At 38.0% G+C, this 27703-nt stretch overlaps 1 protein-coding gene across 8 annotated transcripts in view; it reads right to left on the bottom strand.

Annotated features, from left to right (window-relative positions):
* The window catches only part of TRAPPC9 (trafficking protein particle complex 9), a 457529-nt gene that overhangs the window by 249270 nt on the left and 180556 nt on the right, over positions 1 to 27703 (bottom strand). For all 8 annotated transcript variants that reach the window (XM_027645593.1, XM_027645592.1, XM_027645594.1 and 5 more), the window contains one exon: positions 5724 to 5877. In XM_027645593.1, the coding sequence (XP_027501394.1) occupies positions 5724 to 5877 (154 nt within the window). The remainder of the gene's footprint in view (positions 1 to 5723; positions 5878 to 27703) is intronic.

Here is a 27703-nt window from a genome sequence, read left to right as displayed (position 1 = left end):
TATGTAGGGTCTTAAATGATAGTTACTTTTCTGCAAACAACTGGTGTTGCTAAGAAGCTGCATGGAAATGTAAGGAAACCTTCACTGATGTACAGAAGTTCCACAACACATAATATTCTCATAACCAATGATTCATAATTATGATCAAGATGAAGTCATCAAAAGCAGAACAGACACAGAAAAATGAATTTCAATAACAGCAAATCAGTGATTTGCTGTCAAGCAAATGAGATGGCTCAAGGTTCTGTCTGAGAGATACTAATTTCAAAACCCTGACTGGTTACTTAGATGATGAAACACAAAAACATTCATAATTTTTATGTGTTTGGAAAAGATGTCAGTGTTCAAAAAGCTAACAAATGAGTCGAATTTATGAAGATTATTTAGATGAAATTCAATGAAGAAAAGTCCCAAGTATCACGCCAGAAAGAATCAACAATCTATAAACTGATATTTGGGAATTCAGTCAGTTATGTTGAACTACGTGTAATAAAAAAAATCAATCAGACATGAGACAGTTGCAAAAGTATTAAAGAACAGTTCTCAGAGTAAACATATCTGAAACCTGGAAAGTTTTTATTCTGTGAGAAACCTCACCTGCAGTATTGCTTCCACATTTGGACCTCACATATTGAGAAAAATAGAGCTGTACTGCAGAACAACATCAGCAATACAACTGCAAGAAAATGTGTTTTAAAGAAGTTTTAGGCAATTAGGTTTAAATATAGAAAAGAAAAAACTGAGGAGGGGGTACACAATACAATTTTAAAAATGTAAGGAAACATTGCAAATAGGACAGGCTTCCTATACATCACAGATATTAAGGCTGAAGTGAGAAAAAAAAAAAGTCTACCGATTAGAAAAGTTAAAAATGGAGCATGATATTCAAGGTGGCACTGGAAGTCTCATTTTTTTAAAGGTTGTTAGAGCCAGGTTTAGAATATTTTCAAGAAAATGATCCCAAAATGTTATAGTCTCATTTCACTGAAATAGCAATTCCCTCACAGTACATTAGAAAATTTCTTGGCTGCAACAGAACCTGTAGAGAGCAGGAGATAGGGGAAGGAAAAGGAGTTTAGTTTTCAACAGTCATTCACTGACCCAGCCCTCTGCCTGGCTGCACAAATCACAGAATAATTTATATTGAAAGGCAATTCCAGAGTCACCGTCCAACCCTGTGCTCAAAGCATGGAAAATACTGAAATTGCATCAGGTTGTTCAAGGTCTTGTTCAGTTTTTTAACATCTTCCAAGACAGCAGTTTTACAGCACTTTTGGACAACGTGCTCCAGTATTTGACCACCCTCATTGTGGAAAGGAATTTTCCTGGTATCTAATTGGAATTAACCTGGCTGCAGTTTGCTACAGTCACCTCAGGATAGGCCTTGCTTGAAGAGTCAGATGAACTTTGTTGACTGCTGTAACTCTCAGGCTTTGAGGTTGCTCCTTGAGGCCCATCAGCTCTCCTGGGACCAAGGGCAGCCTCCTATGCAATTCTGCCCTGCAGTTTGCCAAGGTCTCCTCTAATAAAGTCCAGGATCATTATCCTGCTACTTGCCTTCCTCATTTCCCTCGGGATATAGAACTCCATCATCTCAGGACAACTGCAGCCAAGGTTGCCATCAAACTTCACCTCTCCAATTGGATCTTCCTTATTTTCAAGCAGCAGATCCCACACAGCACATACCAAATCAAGCCATCCAGCACCTGTACACTAAAAATGTCCTTAAAGTACTCCAGAAGTAATCTAACCTGCAATTGGAAGACTTCTTCCAGTTCATCCAGCACTGCTTTTTGTTTGGGTGGTCAGTAACAAATGCACACCACACTCCGCTGGATGACTGTCCTTGATGACTGTCCTTGAAGAAAAAGCTTTCAACTGGTCCATCCCTCCTGTTCTAACGATTCCCTGTGCATTCCAATTTCCCCTCCTCATGCTTTTGCAAGCTCAGCTGTAAGCATCTGACATGAGCCCTCATTCACAACTCGGGGTGGATTCAGTGATTTTAAGTAATCTAAACGTATCACCTTCCCATGTTTCCCCTTCTTGCCCTGCTCTACGGACTTTAAGGTCCATCCTGCAACATACCAAGTTCCTTGCAGTTCATTAAGCAGCAGCAAGAGTTATAACAAACTAAAACAGACATAAAACAAGCATAAATAACTTCTTGATGCTATGTCTAGCAACACCTTTCTGTTCTTCCTATGAAGAATCTGTTCCACCATCTGAACATTGATAAATCTTTGTTTACTCCTGTTTAATCTTTGTTTAGATCACCTGCATGCGACCTAATTCTCTGAAATAATTATGAACATGTTTCCATTTCTTAAGTCAAAATGTAAACTGCACAAATCAATTAAATACTCTGAAGAGTAACAATCTATGGTGGGTCTAAACACAGAGCGTGTAAAGTCCACAAAGAGAAGTTTTACTCTGCCCATCATCTTCCACATGGGAAACATGATATTTCTTAATGCAAGACTCTGAAGAATTCAGGTATAAAGTAACAATAAAAAGATGAAAATCTTAGAGAACTCAACAAGGGAAACAGCATTCTAGAAACTTCAAAGGCCATTTAGTACAGATGCCTTGATCCATGAGCTGGAGTGCACAGAAGGTCCCTGAAGAAAATAAAAATTTTGCTGAAAAATATTCAGAAAATAAGAAAAGCATAATTAGTCACCTTAATAGTACATGTGCTCTGTCTATTCCAATTCTGTGCTAAAGCAAACCCCAGTTGTTAAACTGATACCAGATGCCACCCCACAATGCTAAAAAACAAGACAGTATACTCTTAATTTAAGTGATCTCAATGGAACTGCATGCTCAAAGATACTCTAAATTACATTATTTCAGATTTTTTCTACATTGAAAGAGTATGGCAGTAAGGGTTCTCATAAGAAAGGCTATCTTCCTAATAATTTTCATTCTGTAAAAAACATACAAAGGTTGAATTGAATGATATGCTGTGTTGTCTTTAGCCCTCCAAAAGTACATGAAAATCGATCAAGTTCTGCGATACTTTCATAAATGAAGTATTGAAAATCTCATCAATTGAAACCCTTAATATTTCAATGGATAAAGTCATGGAAAATGGATTTTCCATGCTGGAAAATTCTTCTGGCGCTGAAATCCTCTTCCTTGTGAGCTATTTTTGGTCCACACAGGAATTCCTTATAACTGAACTTCTCACTGCAGTCTACATAATCCACGCACTTCAAATTTGGACCCATTGTTTATGTGATGGTTTCATGTGGTATCAACTAATAAAGCAAGAATTTAAGGAACTGTAAGCTAAAAAATACAGCCTTTCTCTTGTAAACAACTTAAGATTACTTACAAGAAAACATCTGAACTGTGTTCTCTCAAACATACATCCACTTGGTCATGCACATGGTTAGCAGAGAAAAGTTACCTGGGTTCAAAGTAGTTCAAAGATGATGGAATAAAAAAGAAATCACTTGGTCTTACTATTCAAAGGACTTTTGCAAAAATACCTTTTCCAGTAGGAAATATAAGCAACTCTATCCCTTTGTATCCCTTTGTATTTTTCCAAATACTTTTCCTCTCTTAGTTGCACTTAGGTCGACCACTGAAGGAAAAGGCTTATGCAGCTAAACTATCCATCCATTTCTCTGCCTGTCTGTGCATCACTATGTCTGAAATAAACTCCTCTGGCCAGTGTCGAATTAATCTGGTGGGAGAAAAATGTCTCAGAAAACAAGTTTCTTAAACTTAGCAGAAGTGAGAGAATTTTTTTGGTGCACATCTCAATGTTGCTGTAAGAAATAAAAAGGACGAAGCCAGGGGAGGTTCAAGTTGAACATCAGGAGGAATTTCTTCATTGAAAGGTGGTCAAGCATTGGAAGGGGCAGCCCAGTGAGGTGGTGGAGTCATCAACCCTGGAGGTGCTCAAGAAATGACTCAACGTGGCACTCAGCGCTGTGGTTTAGTTGACGTGGCAGTATTAGGTCAAAGTTTGGACTTGATGATCATGGAGGTCTTTTCCAACATGAACAATTCTATGATTCTATGAGAAACACTGACCCTAGCCAGGACAGGTAACATGGAACAGAACGTACATATTTCTTCAAGGATTTTAAGCACATCTAAAATTTCTCGCCTTTCATTAATTAGAATAGTTTTAGTTTCTGGAACAGAGAGAACGATCATCGTAAGTATTAAAAACACAGAAACTAATGCTTGCACTCATTTAGCACACATAATCCATGCATTGTTCTGTTGGTTTACTGAGGTACTGACTTACATGTCAGCCACAGCAGTTTTGGGATCAAAACTGGGTTTAAATACATAACATGGGATAGATGTAAACAGTGTTGCCCAGCAACAGAAATGAGTGAGGATGTATTTTTACACCTTGACAAAATGATTACAACTATGCACTCAATTCCAGCGTAAGAATTCATCTATGCTACCATGGAATATTTATATCTTTCCATAACACAGACATTTTCTAAGTGACTTCTGGTTAAATATTGACATTTTTGCATAAACGGAACTCTCTCTGAAATCTTGCTTAGGGAATCTGGAATGAATCAGGTACTAGGACTCTTATTTATGCCTCAGACCTTGCCTTTGACAAATCCTGTGCAGGTAACTTAATAATCACAGGATAGTTAAGGTTGGAAGGGACCACTGGATGTCATCTGGTCCAACTCCCCTGCTCAGGGAGGGTCCCCAGAGCACGTTAGTCAGGATTGTGCCCAGACAGCCCTTGAACATCTCCTGGGAAGGAAACTCCACAGCCTCTCTGGGAAACCTGTTTCAGTGCTCAGTCACACACACAGCAAAGATGTTTTTCCTCATAATAGTTAGTAATGAAACATCATTTCAGATCACCAGATAAAAGTATAATTAAAATTATAAACAAATAAAGCATGATTTGATTGCCACTCTTCTCTCATCTCCTGCCACCCACTATCATGTGAATTTGAGTATGATCTGAGTGAAAAATATAAATCCCCTGGAAGGTGCTGAGTATCATCACATGACCTGGGGGGCTGTTGGCTGAACAGAATGTTTCCCTGAAGAAAATCATGAGAAAGTATATTTTTGACAAGCCAAGCACAAGAATTTTTATAGAAATCATGAAATTTATGGCAACACCCTTGGTTTATTTTAACTGTAAACCAAATGCAATTTCTTATTAATAATCATAAGGCAATATTTTAGTGCATTTAGAATGACTAACTCATCTCACAGGTCCTGCCTAAGCCTTAAAAGGCTACACAAGATTAGATATATTACTAAATCTGTAAAGAGGACTTGGAAATAAATTATTCTAATATGTTCTGATTTACTCAAATTCAATTAAATATATGCAAACTCTCTAAATCCAGCTTCATGTGTTTCTTCATGATTCAGTTACTTGGTGTGTGGGAGAACAGAAAAATCTGACCCTATAAATCTACTACTCCTCAATCCTAACTATACTTCTTCGGTTCCCTAAAAGTTGGGAAAAACACACAGTATTTATGACAGGCTCAATGACTCAGAAAAAGCCATTACAGGATGACCCAAGTATCGCCTAAATAATATACAGCGCAATTAACCTTAAGCAGTCTATAATTATGATAAGCTTCATAGTTCTAATTATTTTTCTTTTCAGCAACACTGCTATGAAATGAGTTGAATTATAAAATAAAATGTGTCATAGGGCATCTATTTATATATTTTTAAAGCAAGTATTTATGAAAGGATATAATTTTCCAGCAAATATCCAGCTTGCTGTTAATCTCCAGACCTTTTGCTTGTTGCCTTTCTTCTTCCAGCTGCTTTGCATTCGCCAAATGTGTCCCATCAGTAGGGGATTCTGGGAAGCTCTCAAAACTGAACTTGTCAACTTGGATAGCCATACTGTAGCAAAGGAAAAGAAGGACAAAAAACAACATAATTTTCACTGTAACAATTTTTACAGGCATTATTTCTGCAGAAACTGCAGAGCACTGTGTATTTGTTTCAGTGGCACCTACTCTGTATATTAATGACATATAAGCCATATGATTTATGCTACTGAAAACAGAAGTCTAAGCCTATTGATGATGGCCAGATGTTTTACAAATCATCAATCAACATCTGAATGCCTTTGTGAGGGATGCACAAGACATGCATTTGACAGTTGCAACCATCTGACTTATTGTGGTTCTGCAGAGGTTCACCATCCACCTCCACTCTTGTGTGTAAAAGCTCCTGGTGTGCTCAAGACTTGCTGGAAAAGCAATAAGACTGCACCAAATGCTGATGAATATACTATTTATAGTCATTTATTAATATCAACCCATAAAAAAGGGAACCAAAATATTATACATGAAAGCATCTCCTGAAGTGAACTGTACCACACTTAGAAATTCATTGATTTTACAAGTAACTTCCTGAATTTTCCTTACAAAACTCAGGAAGGAAAGACAAAATAAGCACAGTACTAGGATCTGAATGTGGTCCTGGATTTCTTTTTAAAAGGATACTTCCATCTTGCTTAGAGTATCTTCATGAATTACAGACAGTATTAATTTTAATATCACAGTACAATTCATTGGTAGCAAATGGTTAAATAATTGCTTTATTAAATGTACAGTAAGCCATAAAAGCTAATTAAATTAAATATAGTACTCTATAATGCATACTAAATACTTATATGTTAAATTAGAATCACTAATCTAATATAAAAGGGAATTTAGACCAGCTCACATCACATGAAATGTGGTTATAGCAGATCTAATATACTGTGCTGCCAAAACAGCTTTAATTTCCTGAATCGTCTGAAATAGAAAAATAATTAGGGAAGAATTAAAATATATTGCTCTTCAGATGACTTTGCACTTAAGGAAAAGAGAAGAGAGAGTAACAGCTTTGAAAACCATTCATGAGAAAAGGCAACCACAAACTAAGAGGGGGTCTGGGAAGGGCATTTCACAAAAACACAGCATTACTATTATTCTTTTATCTATTTCTACTTCTAAAGAGGGAAACATATTCTATAACTGTTGCCAAAAGGAAAACACCAGTAACAAAGGTCAAGAAGAAAGAGCTTTGAAGTCTCCCCAGACCAGAAGGGATTTTCTATAATTACCATTAATTTAAGAGAATCTTGACCCTAAAAGAAACTGAGTGAAGATAGATGGCAATTACAAGTTCAAGGAATAATCTAGAGTCTGTGAAGTTTACTGAGGGAAGATGAATTCAAATAGGCCTATCAAGACTCAGCAAAAAATGACACCTGAGGATAAGCTTCTAACATTCCAAGACTACCTCCTTGGAAGGAAAGCTGTCCCTGCCCATGGCAGGATGTTTGGAAGTAGATGATCTTTAAGGACCTTCCAACCCAAACTATTCCATGATTCTATGACTAAAAAGTACAAAGCACTCAGCAAAGGTCTCTCTAAGTTACCCCTTCTGCACACTTCACCTTTGGTGATCTTCACATCCAAAAGGCAGAGGAATTAATCTATTCCTCTCTTAAGGGAGGGTTCTGTTTTGGCTATTTTTATTATAGCAAGAGATCATCAGAAGTTCTTCATTTGCCTGCACTGTCCATCAAGTGCTGGGCATAATAAAATCTAAACATGAGATGCAAAAGTGGATCACAATAACTGCCAGAATCAAGCCAGAAATAAAGAATGTAATGAAAAACACCCAGATAATACAATCCGAAGAGTGGATTCTGAAAAAATATCAGGCCTGAAACTACGACTAACAACATCAATTCTTACTGCCACTGAAGTATGATTTGATTCAGCAAATGCAGGCTGGGTTTCCTGGATTTGGCACGGGCAATGCATGTGGAAGGCACAACTGGAACATCACAAAATCACTTCAGTCTTTGTTTCCGAGATCACTTTGTCACTCTGTGGTACGTGAGCAGATGCAAACCCAGTACTTCATTTCTGTTAAATACACAACACTGCTTAAATTCTCACAGAAATATAGGTAGTTCCTACAGTCATATTTTAACAAATTGTCTTAGTTGCTGGACGGTCAAAAATATTTAGAATCCATCTCCCAAGGGACCTGGAAAACAGCTCCCATCTAATTATTGTGTCGCACTTTTCTAAGTGATTGATACTTTAGAAAAATATTCCTGTCTAACAATATTTAATATGTAACTGTAGGCATTCAGGTTGCATTTCTCTGTTAAAGGATTGTTACTGGTAATATGGTAATTTTTTTTCTGGAAATTAAATAGGAATATAAGCACTTTTTACCTCAATAGTGCACAGTAAATCCACATCAACTTCAGGAATACAGTATAGATTACTCTTACCAATGGTTCATTGTGCATCTCTGTTTGAAGTAACTTTTATTCAGCTCTAAGTTATGGAAAACTTCAGTAAACAGGACTCCTTGTACTCAGAACCTCTACTAAGTTCTCAAATCTTCTAACCATGCTTTTATTTATACTGTATTTAGCACCATGACACCTCATGTCACATGAGAAGCTACAAAAAACGCCCCCAACAACACACTTGCCAGCTAGAAAGCGAAGAGTTGGAGTAAAAGACAACTACAGAGAGAAAAATATCACACAAAACAGTACTATGAACACAGCTCTAGGTAGAATATATGAAGGTAATAAACAGATATAAAATACAACGTTTCAAGACTATAGATCCACTCAAAGAAAAGCACAACAAAATTAAATCCTGCTCTTTTTCTGAAACACATCTCCCTTTTATCATCACTATTCTGCTTTCTCTTGTGCTAAAAATATTCATATCAAGTTTTGTGTCTGCATTTTTTATCAGTGATGTTGCTTTGCTATGTATTCCTCGGCCCATGGAATGTGTAGTAAATTGGTAGGCTTCGCACAAAAATCAAAACAAAAAATAAATACCACAACCTAAATCAGTCACTCATCCTTAAAACTGTACCCCTACTCAAACACAGCTTCTTCGCTTTGCTTTTAACGTGAAGATTTCTCCCATTTCCAAAGACACATTTCACCAGTGAGGTGTTAACAAATGGGCAAACAATTCCCAAAAAATAGCTGACTGAAGGAGAAAATGGATAAGTTGGACATTGGGTTACAATCACCAACGAAAAAATGGATTTTTTAAAACTTTTTAATTGGTCACAAGGACTTTACGCTAAAAGAAGCAAAAGGCAAGGAAAGGCAACCTCCTGAACATCACCCAACTTTGTCACTGGGCTGTGCCTCAGAAAAATGACACTAAAATGTATTTTAGCCATAAAAGTCGTCCTGTGCTTTTGTCTTCTGCAGTTACCTTACAACCTGTTTCTTGTCAAGAGTTCTCTGCACTTCTTTTCTCCCCAAATTTGTCCTTGTTTGTTGTGAGTTACAAGAATCTATGGAGTCTATATTGAAAGAGGTAAAAATAGAAAATGCAGTTTGAAACAAGCATTGGTTTTATTGCAAACAGCCAAGATAATGATGGCTCATGTTGTGCAAGGGCACCTGTACCTTGCCCTTCACAGTAATTACATATCAGAGAAAAGATCTTAAAACTCAAAAGTTTAAACATATACTCACTCCAGGAAAAGGAACTAGAATTCCATTTTAACTTCTTTGCCTCATGGGGAGTTACCCAAATTTCTTACTAGATGAGTTTTCAATAAATCATGAGATATTTGTATAAAAACATTGCATTATGCAAAAAAAAAATTAAATATCCAATCCTGCAAATGCAAAACAGGTTTTTTTTCTCTCTGGCCAACCTTGCATGTGCAGGAGGAGGGATAAAGTAACAACAGTTTTCATGAATAATGAAACAATCGTGTTTTGAAACTACTGGGTTTTGTCACGAAACGAGCGCACGCCGCTGTGACAGCTCCTCAGACAACTGAGCATCCTTACAGGGATGCAAATTACTCAAATACAAATTAAGTGAATGAAGAGGAAAAGGTCAGCTCCTCAGCAAGGCTGATGATACGTCTGCACAGTATCATCCCACATCATCTGTCAGGACGACTTACGGGGGAAAATATGACAAACCTCCTGATGGTGCTGCTGACACCTCAATGACAGTTGTCTGAAGTCCCATTAAAGCAGCAGTGCAGAACTACTAAAGGCACCAGACAGCCCATTTCACCACTTCCCACAAAATGAGTTTCAGCTTTACTGGAAATCTTACTCTGTCCTGACAACAAAATGAAAAGCAGAAAGGCCTTCGGATGGAGAAAAAGAACTTCCTTCAAATGGTATCACAACTCCCGAGCCAGTGCCTTGCACATCCCTCTTTCCTAAAGCAGTGCCAGTTTAAAATCCTGCATCAATGACAGTTTCACAGAAGTGGCAACTGGCAGACAGAATTAATAGGTGATAATTCAGTGAGGGAGTATTTCTGGGAGTGCTGTAAACTCCTGCCCTTGTTCCTGGCAGGACAGCAGGCAGGTCCCAGGCATATCCCATCCTCCAGTGACGCAGCTCAGTTCTTTTCAAGTCCTCACATCTTAGAAGAGGATGAATCTATGAAATGAAATTAATTATGCGATACTCTCCAAACAAAACAAGGTTAAAAGCAGGCATGGTATTAAAAGAAAAGCAGCATAACTAGATTTCGTCTTTCATTAAGTGAATAAAACACTGTTGCTTAGCTTGGAAGAATAAAATATAGAGATATTCCTTATTCAATTATCCTTAGGAAGAAACAATATAACAGGAACCCAAAAACTCTTCCTCATGGCTAACTACCTATTTAAATACTATCATCCATGGATGAGTTTGCAAGCTGCTTCCATAATGAAGTTGAGAGGAGGCAGTTGGACACTTTATTCAATATTATGTTTCCTGTTCTTTCTATCCTATATAAAGTAGACAGAAGGGACACTGAGCCAGACCATGGTACTACTACTTATGCAAAATGCTGAATATATGAAAAGGATAGTGAATGATTTTAAATTCAGGGAAAGCTTGAAGTGAGGATAATATTCTTGTTCTCACTTCCAAGAGGAAAAATAAATGCACAAAGGCAAGTTTACTTTAAAAACTTTGCCCAATTTTTATAACATCGTGTTTCAGGTGCACTTAATTCCGTCCTAAATACAAGCCCTCCAGCTGATATAAAACTGGAAGTGACACCCCAGTATATAACACTTTATAGGCAAAGAGAGGCCTCAAGAATCAAAACTCTTGTGAGATGAATACGTACGTATCATTAGCTGAAAATGAGAATGTAAAGTAATGCAAATTAACATATTCCTTGTGTTTACATCTAATTATTTCACAGTTTGAGAAGTACAATCTATATTTCACTCACTACAATAAAATACAACTGTAAAATTCAGCAGCTCAAGCGATCCATAAGTAACGATCTCTCCTCCTGGCCTAAAACTGACTGCAGGAAGAAAAACGAGGACTTTAATGTCTGAACTACACAGAGCAAAAGATAATTTTTTCCATTAATCTTGAGAAAGGTCAATTAAATTTAAAAAATTGCATTTAGAACTTAATTATTTATTTTAAATAATTGAAGAGGAGATAAAATTCAAACTATAGTGCTGAAGTCTGCAATATTCAACAGCTTATATTTATCTGATCCACGGCATTTCAGACGATAAAAAGTTAAACCAGGAAAGAATAGCTGCACTGTATATAATGGAATATTTGAAAATGGAGCAGTGTTGAGATAGTTAGCTACATAAATCTTCTGTTTAAATGTGATTATACTAAGCGTGCTGAGAATATAGCTTTTTAATTCCTTGCTCCAAATCTGAAAACCATAAACTGGGAATGAAGAGGCATAACAATTAACTTCTACTTCCCTCTTTTTTCACTCACCCACTTAAATAATTTGGACTCCTATGGCAATCACCATGAAGCAAAACTGTTAGCTACTTAAGGAAATCAGAAATTTAAAATAATAATAATGGTAATATCTGCTCTATAAACACACAAATTTCCACAGGGGGAATAACAGACCGTTAATAGTCTTTTATACCATCAGAAAATTTGGAAGAGTATGGTAATACTCGAAGACTGAGTTAAATATCCTCCCTTTATCACAGTTGAACCATGCAAGGATTGCAGTCTTCTCGTTATCCAAAATAATGCCATACTGTACCTCCTACCTCTATCTCAGTGGAATAGTAATAATCAGAGAAACAAATGTCAAAATATATATGTTCATATTCAGTTGCTCATGTGTGCAATTCAGTATTGCCTTTATATGGCAGAAAGTTCAAAAGAAAACATATGCAAATTAAAAACATGGAATTTTGTGCCAGATATAGCAAACAAGACCAAAAACCCCTCAGTTCTACAGTCATGCCTAGTTATCGCTCCAGCTGCCTGAATCTTCTCAGGAAAAGACTGAGACCCCAAAATACAAGAAGAAAAAATAGAGCTGAATAAGGGAGGCAACTCTGTTGTGTTCAGAACATCTTTTCCAGGTAGCCTCAAGTGGAGGAACCAGGTGCTCACCTGCTGCAACCCTTATCTTTGTTCTGATTCTGCCCATACTGAGCATTAAGGGACACGGGACAGGAACACCAAGTGTCTCTGCCCCTGGGACACCCCGAATATCCCATAAGCACTGGAAAGGAGCACTGTGGTTTGGGATCATTTCACAGCACAAGCCCTGTCCTGTCCCAACGAAGGGTTGTTGCTGGTCCCAGGGCCCTCCAGGATGGTACAAATGGGGTGGAGTTGGATGTGTGTAGGACCCCAGGACACTCAGAGGGGTCTCACAGCCTCCTGCTCATGACAAACCTGGAGCATCAGTTTACTTTCTTCTAAGACAAAAGGCGTAAAAATCCGCAATAAATCAGTGCTCCACTTTTAAAGGAAAGTGACTGTGACACTGTCCACACCTGAAAAGTTAACTTCAGGGAAGATGCTGAGATCCTACTCTAAACCAAACTCAGGACACAAAAAACACCAGGACAGCCTGTATATCTGGGAAATCATCCACAGGTGGAGTCCATCTCAGTGATTACTCAAGGGAAAATGCAGAGATACAGAGCTTTATACACAACATCAGGAAAATGCAAGTTTCTCATAAAGGAAGTGTTTCAAACATTTTTTGGGTAGAATCCCAGGACCCATGAATGCTCAGTGTGCAAGAGTACATTTCACCGTGGACTGTCACTTCAAGATAAAATTAGACTTTACATTCATAATGAATTATTAATTTAACAGCTACTTGCTTGTCTTCTCTTTTTATATACAAAGACATTTGCCCTTTTCCCAGAGCACTGCAGTGGAAGTTCACCTCAAGATGATTTACTGTGATAACCAAATTCTTTTCCAAGTCACTGTTTTCCCACTATAACCTTTGTAATTCTATCACGCCTGCAACCTTCACATTTTTTGAATTTCTTAAAGAAACAACAGCTGTTCAGAGCACTCCCTGGTTAGTCCCTTGAAGAGCTTTGTATTCAAGTTAGCCCAGGAAATGTTTAAAATGTTTATTTTGCCACAGACACACCAATTCTTTTCGTAGAGAGAGTTACACAGATTTCATTGCAGATTCTCCAGTCCCAGAAGCAAGTTTTGTCAGTGATGACATACTTAACTAGGGAATCTAGAATCTTTGCCAAAGAGGAAAGCTGGGGGAACATCAGGACATCACCAGTTTAAGAAACCAAAGCACCAGAACAACAGTGCACATCGCCCACCGAAGCAAAGTGGTCCACAAAGTCTGACCTACAAAACTTATTTTTTAACTAGTGCCAGGAATAATGTTCACAAATGTAAGTGGGGGCCCAAGAAGCTTTAATCATGTTCCCTAAATCTCGGCTTACAGTGTGTGTGTGTCGCCTGAGGAGGAATACAGGTTCCATAGCAGCCAACTGCTCAGCATTAATAATAAAAATTATATACATCTCACATCTCACTCATATGCACAAAGTTTCACCTAAACAATTCTTCCCCCAAGTCACTGTATATATGCTACGTTTATTTAACGCTTCCTCCAGCAATAACACCTCTATGTGCATTTAGAAACACTCTCAGAAAACAGCTATTTTCAGAAAAGAAACCAGTAGGGATTGTTCACCTGGGAAAAGAGGTGCTTGGGAGACCTCATAGCAACCTTTCAGTACTTGACAGAGGCTTGTAAGAACAAGATGGGGGTAAATTTTTTTAGCAGAACTTATAGTGATAGTACAAGAGCTAATGGTTTTAAACTGAAGGAAATAATGGCTAATAAACCAAGGTGTAGCTTCTACTGCTTCTGTTGCTCATTATAGTGAGCTTTTGGCAGTCCTGGATCAAACTTCAGCCAAATGCAGAGCTGGGATTGTCTTCACTTCTGTCTCATCACCTTTAGTTTGATTTACCTTTGCACACTTTGCCCACATATTGCTGTGCTGTGTTAGTTGTCTGATGTGCTTTACTACTATATCAGAAAATGAGCACGGCTCTAAAATACTCTGGTATTTTAGCCAAAACTTCCCATTTGGAAATCACCACATCCTACCAAATAACTGCCCTGCCAGGTGCCCTCACACTCAGTGAGCCGTGACCTTGAGCTCCTATGGGAAAGGGCCGTGAATCCAAAGGGTCACCAGACTCAGATCTGAACACTAAAGCCAGAAATTCAGTATTTATTTAATTATCATGATGGAATGATACTCATTTTGGAGCAGCTGCCTGCCACATTAACTCTCCTCAGTCAATTAGGGTGGTGTACACCACAAATCATATACAGACAATGGATTGCACAGCCCTGATGTCCAGGCAGTGACACCTCAGAGAACTAAAGCAAATTAAACAAACCTGTTAAAGTCAAATGAGATCAAAGGGATTTTTACTCCTGTTTCCTACAATTCAGAAATAGTTTGAACATAGTAGTCTGGATTTTAGAAAGGAAAATTTCACCTGTGAGCAAAGTCTCGCCTGGGAAGCTTTCGCAGAATATGCAGCTGTGGAAAGGAACTCAGAGGTAAAACCAGGACTTTTGGTGCCACTAATAAAAAAACATTTCTTATCAGCTTCATATAAAAAAATCTTTTATATAAGAATAGATTTCTTCACTACATTTGGAGGACGTGAGGGAAGAGGGATTATAAATACCACAACTTATGAGCAGTCAACCAGTGGTGTGAGATCAAGACACCTTGGTTTTACAGACAGACTTCCCTGAGCACCCTTTGTTACTGTGGCAAGCACAAAGTCCCCAGCTGAGGAACAATTTAAAACAAAATCCCCAAATTATGATCTTTCAATTAAAAGTTTACATTGAAGATATCACTTGGAGTCTGCTACTACACTTCTTCAGAAGTTGCATGGTTTTTAAGATAAGATATCCTTCCTAAAATGAAGAACACTCTTAATAGGATAAAGGAGTGATATAATTTTTCATTTAAGTATTTCACTCATGTCTACTTGAAACAATGCTTTAAAAATATCAAGCTTTAAAAGTATTTATTTTAGATTAATCTTTTCAGTGCTTCATAAACTGAGAAGGAATTGCCTCAAGTAAAACATTAACTTGGTATTTAAAATGCATAAATATTGAAGGCGAGATTAGCTTCAGCATTTAGTTTTAACACAGAGATTTACTAAGTCTTTTTATTCACCTAAATCTAAATTTTATGAACTATAACAAAATTTTAACCAAAATTCTGTGATTCTCTGTTTCTTTGCAATATTCCCTTATAGAGAGAGAAAAAAGCCCTGAAGATGATGGTATCTACACTTCTGTAAGACAATCCTTCCTTTTTAAGAAAAGGGAAACTGCAAGGTAAAACTCAATGGTATCGAAATAGAAAACAATTATTTGAGATCTCTTTTGTGAAAATTACACACACTTTCCACTCATTGACTAGATTTATCTGACTGTAAAGAAATCCAGGCAGATTTAGATTTAGGCATCCATTTCAAACTGAATCCCAGTTTAGGAATCAGACTTATCCTCCACCTTTAGAGGGGGTGGAAACTCATCATCTTTTCACTTCCAGCTTATGAAAGAGTTGAAATCCACTGGTATATAGATCACCCACACGTTTTTTCTTCAAACCATGTTGTGCCATGCGATTCCCAGCTCCTGCAAAGAAGCCAAACCCCCCAAACGGATACACAGAGGGGCACAGTTATTACCATACACAGAGTTTTGAGCCAATTTGACAGTTAAGTTTTTTTTTCTTTATTCTTTTCCATCTACAAAGAACAATTTAACATAGAATTTCCAGAGCCATATTATCTCAAAATGACAGGCTACTACCACCAGACAAATTGTACCTCAAAATTGTGTAGTAGTTTGATAAACCTCCCCGTGCCCAGCTGAGAAGTCACCTTGGTTCTGATGCACTAATTTGCTCTGAGTGACTCAATTACAGAGGTATAAATGAGTTAAAGGGTTAATATTAAAACTGGAAGCACATATTATTAAATTTGGGTTTATATTTCCTAGGCTAAGCAAATAATACTGTAAAAATACTAAGTAAAGATTACACGATCTGCTTTGTTCTGAAACTAAGCTTTTTATACAAAAGATTTCCTTTTTTATTGCTTACTGTTCTCCATTTCTCTTCTTCCATACAACTACAAAAGAGATCCCATCAAGCAGTAAATCGAGGAATAAAGCTGCAGAGATTTTTTTACTCCCATTTATTCCCATTGAGCCTCCCTCAGGGATATACAAATTGGAAATTGCTAAATTATCATCTAATAGGCAGAAACAACGTAGGCGAGACCAATTAAGTAAAAGGCAGAAAGTTGTATTACACGTGTAATTAAATTAAATTCTTTGACTAGACTACATTAGAATCGTTCCCCCAAAAAAGGACAAAACTCGACTTTAATCGGCACATGACACATTGTATGACATGTCACTACAATAGTACATTAAGAGTTTTGATATCACTAAAAAGAGCATTTTTCTTAATTGTAAATCAAGTTACTTCCAGGTGGTAGGAAGTGGGCTAAACAGCAGCATTCCCTCCTAAATACACAAGACTCTAAATTATGCATAATTGAATACAAAGTCATAAAACAGTAGTTTTCCTTTTTTTTTTAGCTGTAATATCCTTCAGAAGGGTACCTACACATGCTTTTCCCAGTGGGACTGTTCTCTTACAGAAATCCACACACTCTCATAGAACACAGGAGTGACATAACTAGGGATAATTTTGCTCTTCACCACAATCATCACCAAAAATAATGATGTAGTGGGGGAGAAAAAATTGCAGTGCAAACAACTCTGATTTACAAGTTTTCTGGCTCTTCATCTCTCGCCATTCTCAGCATTGAGACAAAATACTGCTCGTTGTGGGCACAGCTCAGCCGTGCCCAGAGCCCCGTCCTCGTGCCCTCGTACAGGCACTTTGGTCCAGCCCTTGGAGCTGGAATCCAGGCTGGGATGGAAGCAAATTCCAAAAGGCAGATACAAGGGACTCTCCTGGGCAATGAAGCCAGAGGAGGAGGAAAAGAAACATTTACCTCTTCCCATGGTGCTTTTTCCACTCTTTTGCTTTCTGAAAATTGTCTAAACCAGATAAAAAGTAAGGCATCTCCACCCCACTTGGAGAGCAATACAACATGAATTAGTTAAACTAATAATTGTTCATTTAGCTGCAAATCAGAATATCAGGAATGGATTAACAGCTCTAAGCACAAACTGCCTTTTGGAACTAAATTAATTCTGCAATTGTTCAGCAACCAAGGGGGATGAACAGTTCCACAAAGCTGGGACAACCCTAAGCCAAACCAGTATTTTCCTTCGAGTAATTCCCCTTCTTATATTTCTTCAGATAATACCATTTCAATAGCAAATCTGTGACCTTCTGTCTCAAGGAAGTTCCTATCCTATTGGAATATACTTGCTAAACCAGCTTAAAAAACCTGGTTAAATCATTATCATTATTTCAATATTGGAAATATCATCTCACTGTTTCTTTCCTACATGTACACAAAAATGGAGAGTTGGAAAGGAAATAAAGTGATTTGCTTTCTCAATTGAATAGTATGGAAATGTAGGTGGAAAAAAAAACCGCATGGCTTAAACTGCCTTGGAAAAAAATTAACGTGTTTATATCAAAAGAACAAACAGCTTTTAAAAATTATTGATATTTGAAAATGTTAATTATTTGTATTAATCAGTTCCTGTACACAAAGGACCAAATATAAGTGAGTTAGTGTAGCTGACAGAAGCACTGAGAATAGCAAGAGGCCACACGAAAGACAAAAAGCAGGGCTTGTTTTGGTGAGCCTGTTTTCAGGACAAGCTGTACAGACACAACCAACTGTCTAATGTCACCCTGTGCTTGAAAATATCATTGTACAGGAGTCCAGCCTGCACAGCCTCCCAGAAAAAGCCAGATAAATGACAAGAAGCTCTCCTTCAAAACTACAGACGGCCAGCTTTTACCAGAAAAGGAGACCTAACATCAAAACACAGGAGAGAACACCAGAAGGAGGTTGATTTGAACCCACATGGAGCAGCCTGGAAAACAAACAATGAGCTACTGATGTAAAAATATTCCTCGTTCAGATTTAAATTCCACGATTAAAGCCTGACTTTATGTATTTATTGTCTGTTGTCATCATTTTATCAGCACTCACTAATCACTCCATAACTTACTCCCATGAAATTCTCTATGCCATATTAAACAGGTCACGACCCTGGATATTCTGAGGTCCCATCCTACTCAAGCCCCTGCGTATGCAGAAGGAAAATAAGTGACAGCTGAAATAAGCTGCCAGTGATGCCCATGTTAAGATATGCTTTGCACCAATATATCAAGGGGAAAAAAGGAGATAGTGGTCAAGTACGATGGATCTCTTGTGCCTGACACTGCTGGGTATGGCAGTGTTGTTGCAGGATGAGAGAGGGTACAGCCTGCTCAAGAGTAATACAAAACACACTAATAAGAAGCAAGTTAGAATGTTGTTTACAGAACACAGCACAGCCTAATATTTTATTTATTATTATTATGGATATTTTAAAAAGCATCTCAATGACTTACCGCAAACTTCACTTTCCAAATTTACTACTCAACAAGTCTAAATTAAAATGAAAAACAGGATTAGCTCCCGACTTCCATCATGATGCACATGCTCTTCTACCTTTAAATTAATGTTCCTGAATTTCTTAGCGTTCGCCTTTCATTTCATTTTACATGCATACTTTGCTTTTCCCCTCAGTGAATAATAAATAATAAACAGTATAGAGTATAATGCCTAGGAACAAATCTAAACTGAATTCGGGGGAGAAAGTGAAACAGAGTTGTGACATTGATGTAAGCATCCAAAAGAGTAATGTCTGAATCAAGCAGCTGAAAAGATGACACTTGTAACAATAATGGGTATCAAATATGTAAGAACGGAAGAAAAACAAAATCAAACCCTAAAGATCTGCAAGTGCATGGAATTAATAATGATGAAATATTTACTAAATCTACCAGTGTCACTGCATTCATTTTCTGACATTTCTTCCAAAGTTCAGTAGATCTCATAATGTAGTTTCTTTTCTTAAGGGTGAAAATTTTGATTGTTTCATTATTTTTATTGTCCCAAGCCTTTGTAGGACAATAAATTACTTTTCTGTGACAGCTTTAGGAGAGATGTAGGTTTCCTGATCTGAAGGTACAAAAACATTTTGCATTTTGATGTACCCTTTTTATTACAGATAAGACATCATCCATTCTCAATCTCAGTTCTAGCAATAATTAAAATGATTTTTTGCAACACAACAGCTTTTTCAAAACTATAGACAAGTCCTTAGACAACACTTTAGCCCTGCCCATAAAAGCTCATTGCTTAAATTGAGCTAACTTGAGAAATAATAATACTTCGTTTAGTATGCACTAATGATATTCTAAAAAACTATCCTACAGTTTACTGGGTCAGTGACTCCAAATCAAATTTAATTCCTGCCTTCCAGTCTTCTAATCCCCACACTCAGATCATTAATGTTTATAATCTTTTTTCCCACTCATCACTATCAATAACAAACTTTTCCAAAGTCTCTGCTATTTCCAGAAGAGCAGAAGTGCAAAGGAAGGACAAATTTTCGACAAGTAACTAGAATTCAGTTAAAAGTCCTGTAGATAATACATGGTCCAGGCTATAATGAATCTTGCACTCCAGTAGCTAATCAGCTTTTAATATTTATAAATATGGAAAAGGAAGGTTCTTAACCAAAAATTGAAAGTTCTTTTTTCTGTGTCCACTTGAGTGTTTATGTATTGCCTACACTCACCTGTATGATGTAAACTGCTTTTTTAGCCTCAGCCCTGTCACCTCACTTAACACCTCACTCAAGCTATGACCCCTCCACATGATGGGTCATCTGGAAAATTATCCAAAAAAAGGATAGTGTACTTCCCTCACCCCCTCCAGCTTCTCTCAATGTCCAAGCTCAATTCAACTTAAAAAATGAGATTGCTAAAGGAAAAAAATCAGTTGACTTAAAATTGAAGGCCTAAAAGAGTTTGTAATTAACTCTATCAAGCTGTGTGTTAAATTATTCTCTGGCCACCTAGAAGAGACAAGTTGCACCTTCTCCTGCTGTCAGTGAAATATGTGTAGCTGATCCGGGGTAAATTCACCACTCAGTTCAGTGCAGGGAGGCTCCCAGACCATGCACTTTCATTCTGAACTTCAGGGCAATTTCATAAATCAAAAGATCAACCAGCTGTTGGAAACTCACTTATGATAATATGAATATATTTACTGCAGCAGCTTCGATGAGTTCTTCCTAAAGGTATTTTCAATAAGAGCTGGAATCGAGGGAAAGCATCCATTGTTAGTCACAAACCAGTGAATTAGAAACAGATCTGATCTGGGACAGTAGCACCCACAGCAGAGCCCAGTCTCTGGTTGGTATCCAACACAAATGAAATTCCAGGTGTGTTCAGTGCTGAAAATTAACTAAAGGACACTATTTGGGGTGTTACCTCTTTTGTTTGGAAGACAGAAATTACTCAAACACATCGAAAAGCTTTGTGCTTCACTTCACACTGATTTACTGAATACATATCATACATCCTATGAGCACCCACCAGGACCTGGAACGTGATGGAGCCCAGAGCTCCAGTGCTCACATGCAGCAGAGATCTTGCCTCCTAACCAGGGAAAAGCCATCCCAGGGTAAGGGCTGCAGATGAAAGGCTCCTTTTTGCAGATGCTGGCCATGTTTCATCATCAAACAAAAAGCATGGCTCAAATTAACTCCAGTAAGTGAAACAGCTGCACAATCATCTCTAGAAATCTTTGTACCTGGTTGGAGTAATGATAAAAAATAACTCCACTTAACCTGAGGTGCCCATATCCACTGGTGCAGAGACCTCCATGTACAGCCTTAGAGCTACAGAGAATCCAAACTACACATCCTTGCATAGATAACAGTCTTGTCCCAGGAAAAACTGATTCTATTTACACAAGAACATGCAAAATATGAAAACCACACACCTCCAGAAGATGGACAGATACAAATCAGTTTTCCTCATGAAGTGATAGAATTCTATTTCAACCACAGTTACTATATTTAACTTGAAACCTAACCACAATTTTCTGAAATTCAGAATAAGTCTCTGTTCTTTTTTTCTCTTTGTTAACAGAAAACAGCTGCTGTAAAGCTCCATTATTCTCAAATGAGAGGAAACCTTGTGGGGAAGACATTTAGTAGTGTTTCTAAGCAGGCTTCCATGAGGAATGTTCCTGAAAATGATGGGAGAAAAACTGCTGGGCAAAGTAGTTATTCTCACTGGCAAGGGATTTAACAGTAGGATTTACTTTAAGATAAAATACAGCTGTGCTGTCTACACAGGTGTTTAAATATCCATTAAACTGAGAGGGAAGGAGACAAAGAGGATGGTTCCTGAAGATCTAGGATGCCATGATGATGACCATTACTGCTGTGTATCAACAACTGCAGCCAAGGCAGATGAGGGACATTGACAATCCTCTTGTAAAGCTAAAGATTCTTGCTGGAGCTCGATTAGGGGGTCAGAGAACCAATGACAGCTCTTGGAAAAGTAGTTGAAGCCTTACAGGCACTCGTTATGCCCAAGAAACTGCAACTCCCTCTTCTCCAGCCCCTTCAACTGTGGGATTTCTTGCTGCCAGAGTGCTTTGTGTCTCTCAGTTCTGAGAAAACAGTCTCTGAGCTGCAGGACCTGCCCATTGCACTGACCTGAGCCACAGTAATGACCCAGGTCGTTAACTGAGCACACCGACTGCAATAACAGGTATGTTGTTAATAACATGTTATGGACAGCAGTAATTCCAGGTATCTCAAGGACGCAGAGAGAGGATACACTTCTATTAAGGTAACTGTGTTTCTGAGAAAAGGTTTTCAAGATGTTCTTGAGTAGTCCTGCAAGTCTTAATGCTGTGGAATCTTCAGGGAAAAACTGAGATTTCCCTGGAACTGTGCAAAGTGGGGCTCACTAAAGAACGGTGACCTGACAGGGGCTGCAGTGAGGAACTGATGGCAGAAGCACTCGCGGCCATAGGGACCACCAGGGCTGAGGAAGACAATTTTCTTCCTTTTGTTGAGGCTGATAAAGGCAGCTCGACTGAGGTCTGCCAGACCCCACGCTGTAATTACCTACAGGGTCATTAAGCAATTGAGAAGGTAATTCTGCTCTTCAGACCAGAGCACAAATCAGTGACATTCCTCAAGACTGGGTTTCGATTCTGAAACTTTTGTTGTTTGCATTTGAATAGAGGAAACAAAGAAAAGAAAACCTATGTGCTTTGGGATGAAGCATCAAATTTTGATATTGAGAGACAGAAACAGAGAGAGACATGAAGGAGACTCTCAAAGCCAAACAGATTTGAAGTTGACATCCACAACTAAAAAACACCTATACAATTTTGTCTAAGCTCTCAGAACACAGGCAAGGCAATATTCTAGAAGAGACAGCAAGAAAAAGAGAAAAATGCAGCTGCAATGCTATGCTACGAATCACACAGGTCGATGAAGTCTCCTTCAGCAGGTACCCACGTATTTTAGGGGCATTAATTCATTGAGTATGGGAGAAATTAAAGTATTTGGTGACAAGCAGAAGGAAACACACATCTGTGTTAGACAGCATACATGGGGCAATCACTGAAAGAGGAAAAAAACCCCAGCTGTGTTTATTTTAACAACACCAAAATGCGTCAAAAGCCAACTATACAAAGAGAACTGACGTAGTTGCTATAAAACATTATTTCCACAGCCAGTTTTCATTAACAGAAAAATACCTGAAGATCCTAGACTTTGATCAAATGATGTGTGCAGAAGAAGCAAGCTATTTTATGAGATTACAAGATAAGCTTTTCTCAATTCCATCCAGGAAAAAAAAAATAGAAAGACAAAATGCAAGTCATTGCCTGGTGAAACTGCCCCTGTACCAGCACCTTACAAACCAGTCTTTCTCTGGGCTATGTTTTAATTGTGATTTTTTTTTTTAATTTTGTGATTAATGTGCAGACAGTTAAGGTATTTTTTTTTCTCTGGTTTAAATTGCTGATTCAAACCTTTGGCTATTTTAGGAATACCTGGGGGTTTGGTTTAATCCCAAAATTGCACTTCTTTTCAAAAATATCTACAAATACAGCATAAAGATGATAGACTACAAATTATACCTGGTTTTTTTAAGGCAGAAAACCACACAACCAGACCAAAGCAGACAGAATTCGCCTCCCAGCAAACATACAGTTGCATTGAATCATTAAACCAGCACAAGGCTTAAAAGGATAAATCTCAGCTTTTAAGCGCAAAACAGAATTCAATTTTAACTACTGAGCCATGACCACTGCCTCTTTAACAATGCTATAAAAAGCTACTTGGCTTTTCAAATTTAAAAAAGTCAGTGTCACATAAATATGCTCACAAAAGGTCTAAAAATACCTTTAAGCTGCCTACCCCCAAGGTCAGAAGGAGAAGACACAAAGAACTGAAGCTTTACAAAGAACTGCCAACAGGGAAACATTGTTGACAGAAGTGAAGGTGTTGCCACTGGTCCACAGCTATTTCTTTACAGTTCTTCAGTGTCAACTTATGCCGAGTTATACTCGTGTAGTTCTCATCAGTGAACCACTTGACTGGTGTTCAGAGAATATTTATTTGAACTTATTAACTGAAAATAAACTTTTGTGCCTGTTCTTTCCACTCTTTGTTAATGATGTATCACTGAAGGAGAACAAGGACAAAGGTATTTGAGATGCATTAAGGCAGAAAACAGTAATTTTCCACATTCGGTGTAGTCCAACGTGCCTCGTTACTATGAATGCAGAGGTCACATACAATGCTGATCCTGCTACATCAGAAAACTTGTCCATGTGGATCTTCTAATAGATTCCAGCCCCTGATGGAAACAAAATCAGTCTCATCACAGCCCAATCACTACTTTAACACACTTCATGCTTCTCAGAGTAGAAAAATACAGTGGAAGTAGCGGTAATGATGGGGGCTCAGAATTCCTTGAGAATTTCTCTTTTTTTTTTTTTTTTTTTTTTTTGGCTGTGGCAGGTCTACACTTGGTAGAATGTTGTATCACAAGACAGAGAGTTCCTCTTTGTAGACCTTGAAAAACAATCCAACAAGATTGGTGCTCTGAACGCCAGGAAAGGGATTCACTGTTACAACAATCTGGGGACTTCAATGATTCTGCATTGACTTGAGTTTATCTGCCTTGCAAAGGATGAAGGACTAAAACAACCCTCCTGCGATTTGAAAGTCTGATTTAAGGAATCTAAATATTTCAAATCTGATGTTTCAAGCATTCTCCCGTCCACAGCAGCTGTATTTTTTTTTCTTATTATGCTTTTTTTTAAGCTTTAATGTTTTCCTTAGAAATGGGCACAGAAAGTATTTGATTACTGAAGTAAAAAGTCACGGGCTGAAACAAAGCCATAAGAAATACTGCACCTTGTCAAAGGTGATAAGTGCCTGTGATTATCCTTGACTGTGTTTCCTGGGCTCAGCATTTCATTAAATAGCAATGCTCCCTTTTAAAAATAGATTTACCACCCTCACGTCCTGAGGGTCATTCATGTTTTTAGCTACGTACAGAAATACTACTTTTCTCAGTAATTATATCTGATTTTCAGTTTCGATGTTACTGATAAGATTTGTTAAGTTTGGGAAATACAACCTGAAACAAGTCATGAACACTAACAAAGCTTTTTAATTCTGTTTTAAGAATTTCCCTTCAACTTGATGAATGAATAACTTCCTTGGAGAAATTACAAAATGCCTTAAGAATTATGTATTAAATTAACGAGGTGAATTTGGCTGTTACGTGCTTGGGAAGGAACAACGGAGTCAAACATCGACGTATGGCAAAATAAATCAGCTGAAAGGTGAAGAAACAAAGTAGAAGGGGTGGTCAGGCACTGGAACAGGTGCCCAGGGAAGTGGTGGAATCACCATCCTTGGAGGTGTTCAAAAGACATGTACATGTGGCACTTGGGGACATGTTTTAGTGGTGGAATTGACAATTCTGGGAGAATGGTTTCCACTCGATGATCTTACAGGTCTTTTCTAACCTTACTGATCCTCTGATCCTATGAATGCAGGTTTTTTGCAGTATATTAACAACATTCTTCTAGCACATTTCAGCATAGAGAGTGTCTGCAGCACCCATTAAATAATGCCTGATCGAAATCTGCTTTTCTTTTTTACTGAAAATGATATTAAGTAAATTGGCTGACCCTGTATTAAAAATGTACTTATGTGGGTGGAAATCTCAGTGAAACATTGGAAAGAGCAAGTTTATTTTTAAATAAACATTTTTCTTGATGTAACAGACATAAATGGCTCTGCTCTGCAGAATACTTGTAGAATACTCTAATTGGGGACAACAGGAAAGCTGAATTGATTTACTGTTAACTGAAACTCAGAAAACAACATTTTCTACAAGATGTCAAATATCCATTTCCTTCCTTCATTGGCAGAAGATTCATCAAACATCACATGAGGTAAACACAACACTACCAGAAGTCAGAATAGGCGAAAAAAAAAAATAAATACTGTCCACTCAGAAGTACAATCCAACTACAGAATACACTAGGAAAAAACCAGAATTACCTAGTGCTTCCACAAATCAAGATGCTCTTCTAAACTGGAAACTTTAACTCAAATATTGGTCACTTCCGAAAGTAGTTTTGAAATGGTTTATCATTACATTTGGTGTAAGGACACAGTTATATCCTAATGAAAACTCTTTAAAACACAATATCTGTAACTCACACTAGTAGATCAAAATAAGAATAATAAAGAGTAAGAAAAGATGAGAGATTTAGATTAGATGACAGGAAGAAATTCTTAATTTGGAGGGTGGTGAGGCCCAGGTTGCCCAGAGAAGCTGTGGCTGCCCCATCCCTGGAAGTGTCCAAGGCCAGGTTGGATGGGGCTTGGAGCAACCTGGTCTAGTGGAAGGTGTCCCTGCCCATGGCAGGACATTGGAACTGGATGACCTTCAAGGTCTCTTTCCACCACCCAAACCATTCCAGGATTCTGTGACACTTTGAAGACTAAGGACTGTCAATGAAAAAGACGAGGTGAAAACAAAGGAGGACTGAGGTTTGATCTGGTATCCCAGATCAACAACTGGCTCATTTTTCACTGAAAACAAAACTAAGGCCACAAATAAAAGGAGACTACATGGCAAAAATATGCAGTTTTGTGTTCCCTCTTTAAAGCATTTACAGCAGTGTTTTGAAATAAAGACGAGTCCAGCCCAGGGTCGTGAAGATGATTAAGGGATAAGAGTATTAGTCATACAAGGGGAGGTTGAGAGAGCTGGGACTGTTCACCCCAGAGAATCACAGAACATGCTGAATTGGAAGGGACCCACAGGGATCATCAACTCCAACCCTTAGCTCTGCACAGGACCAGCCCCAAGAGTCACACATCATGCTCCAGAGCTTCTTGAGCTCTGTCAGTCTTGGTGCTGTGACCACTGCCCTGGGGAGCCTGTTCCATTGCCCAACCACTCTGGGTGAAGAACCTCTTTCTAATATCCAAGAAAAGAATGCTCAGGAGGATCTTATCCATAAACACTTGATAGGGGCAAGAAGCAGGATCCAAGGTCTTCTCAGTGGTGCCCAGTGATGAGGCAAAGGACACAAAACCAATATATGGGAAATTCTATCTAGACATAGTAGAAACCTTTTTTCACTCTGAGGGTGGTCAGGCACAGGTGTCTCAAAGAGGCTTTGCAGTCCTCGAGCAGCTGGTGACTGTGTATGATTCTGGAACCTTATTCATAAAATTATCAGTTCTATCTTCAAACTATTTAGGAAGACTGGAAGGGCAAAAGCCAGTCTGAAGGTTATTCCAGAATGTCTATCCTCTAATAGTTCCTGAGTCCAGGTTTTGCCTACTAACAAATAATTAGAAAAGTAATGTGGGAAAATCTTCAATGGACAATATATAAAATATTCCCAAATATTAAAGGAGCTGGAAAACACAGAACAAAACATTTACAGGATTGCTCTACAGGAATAAATATTTATGTCATCCGCACAAGTACAGCATTTCTATTTATCAGGTGAAGTTATACAGAGTTGGATTGCGGGTTTTTTTACATTCAGTACTTGAAAGATTACTTGCATAAGGCAGAGTTAGCTCAGAAAACATGTTAACACAGTGGAAGAGAAATGTACACAAGAACCTGTGGGATCATCTCCTGCTCATTATCTCTGCCCTCGCAAAAACTGGAAGTTTTCTGGTACATTCATTTCATACTGCTGTTTCAATTAATTTCACAAAAATGAATTCTCCATAAGGAAATCTCCAACCTTCAGTTATTCCCAATGTCTAAACAAAATATTGCCAAAAGGGAG

Source organism: Corapipo altera, unplaced genomic scaffold, assembly GCF_003945725.1.
Source record: "Corapipo altera isolate COAL_440 unplaced genomic scaffold, ASM394572v1 51, whole genome shotgun sequence".
NCBI classification, from domain to species: Eukaryota; Metazoa; Chordata; class Aves; order Passeriformes; family Pipridae; genus Corapipo; species Corapipo altera.
This window is presented reverse-complemented; position numbering and strand designations above follow the sequence as displayed.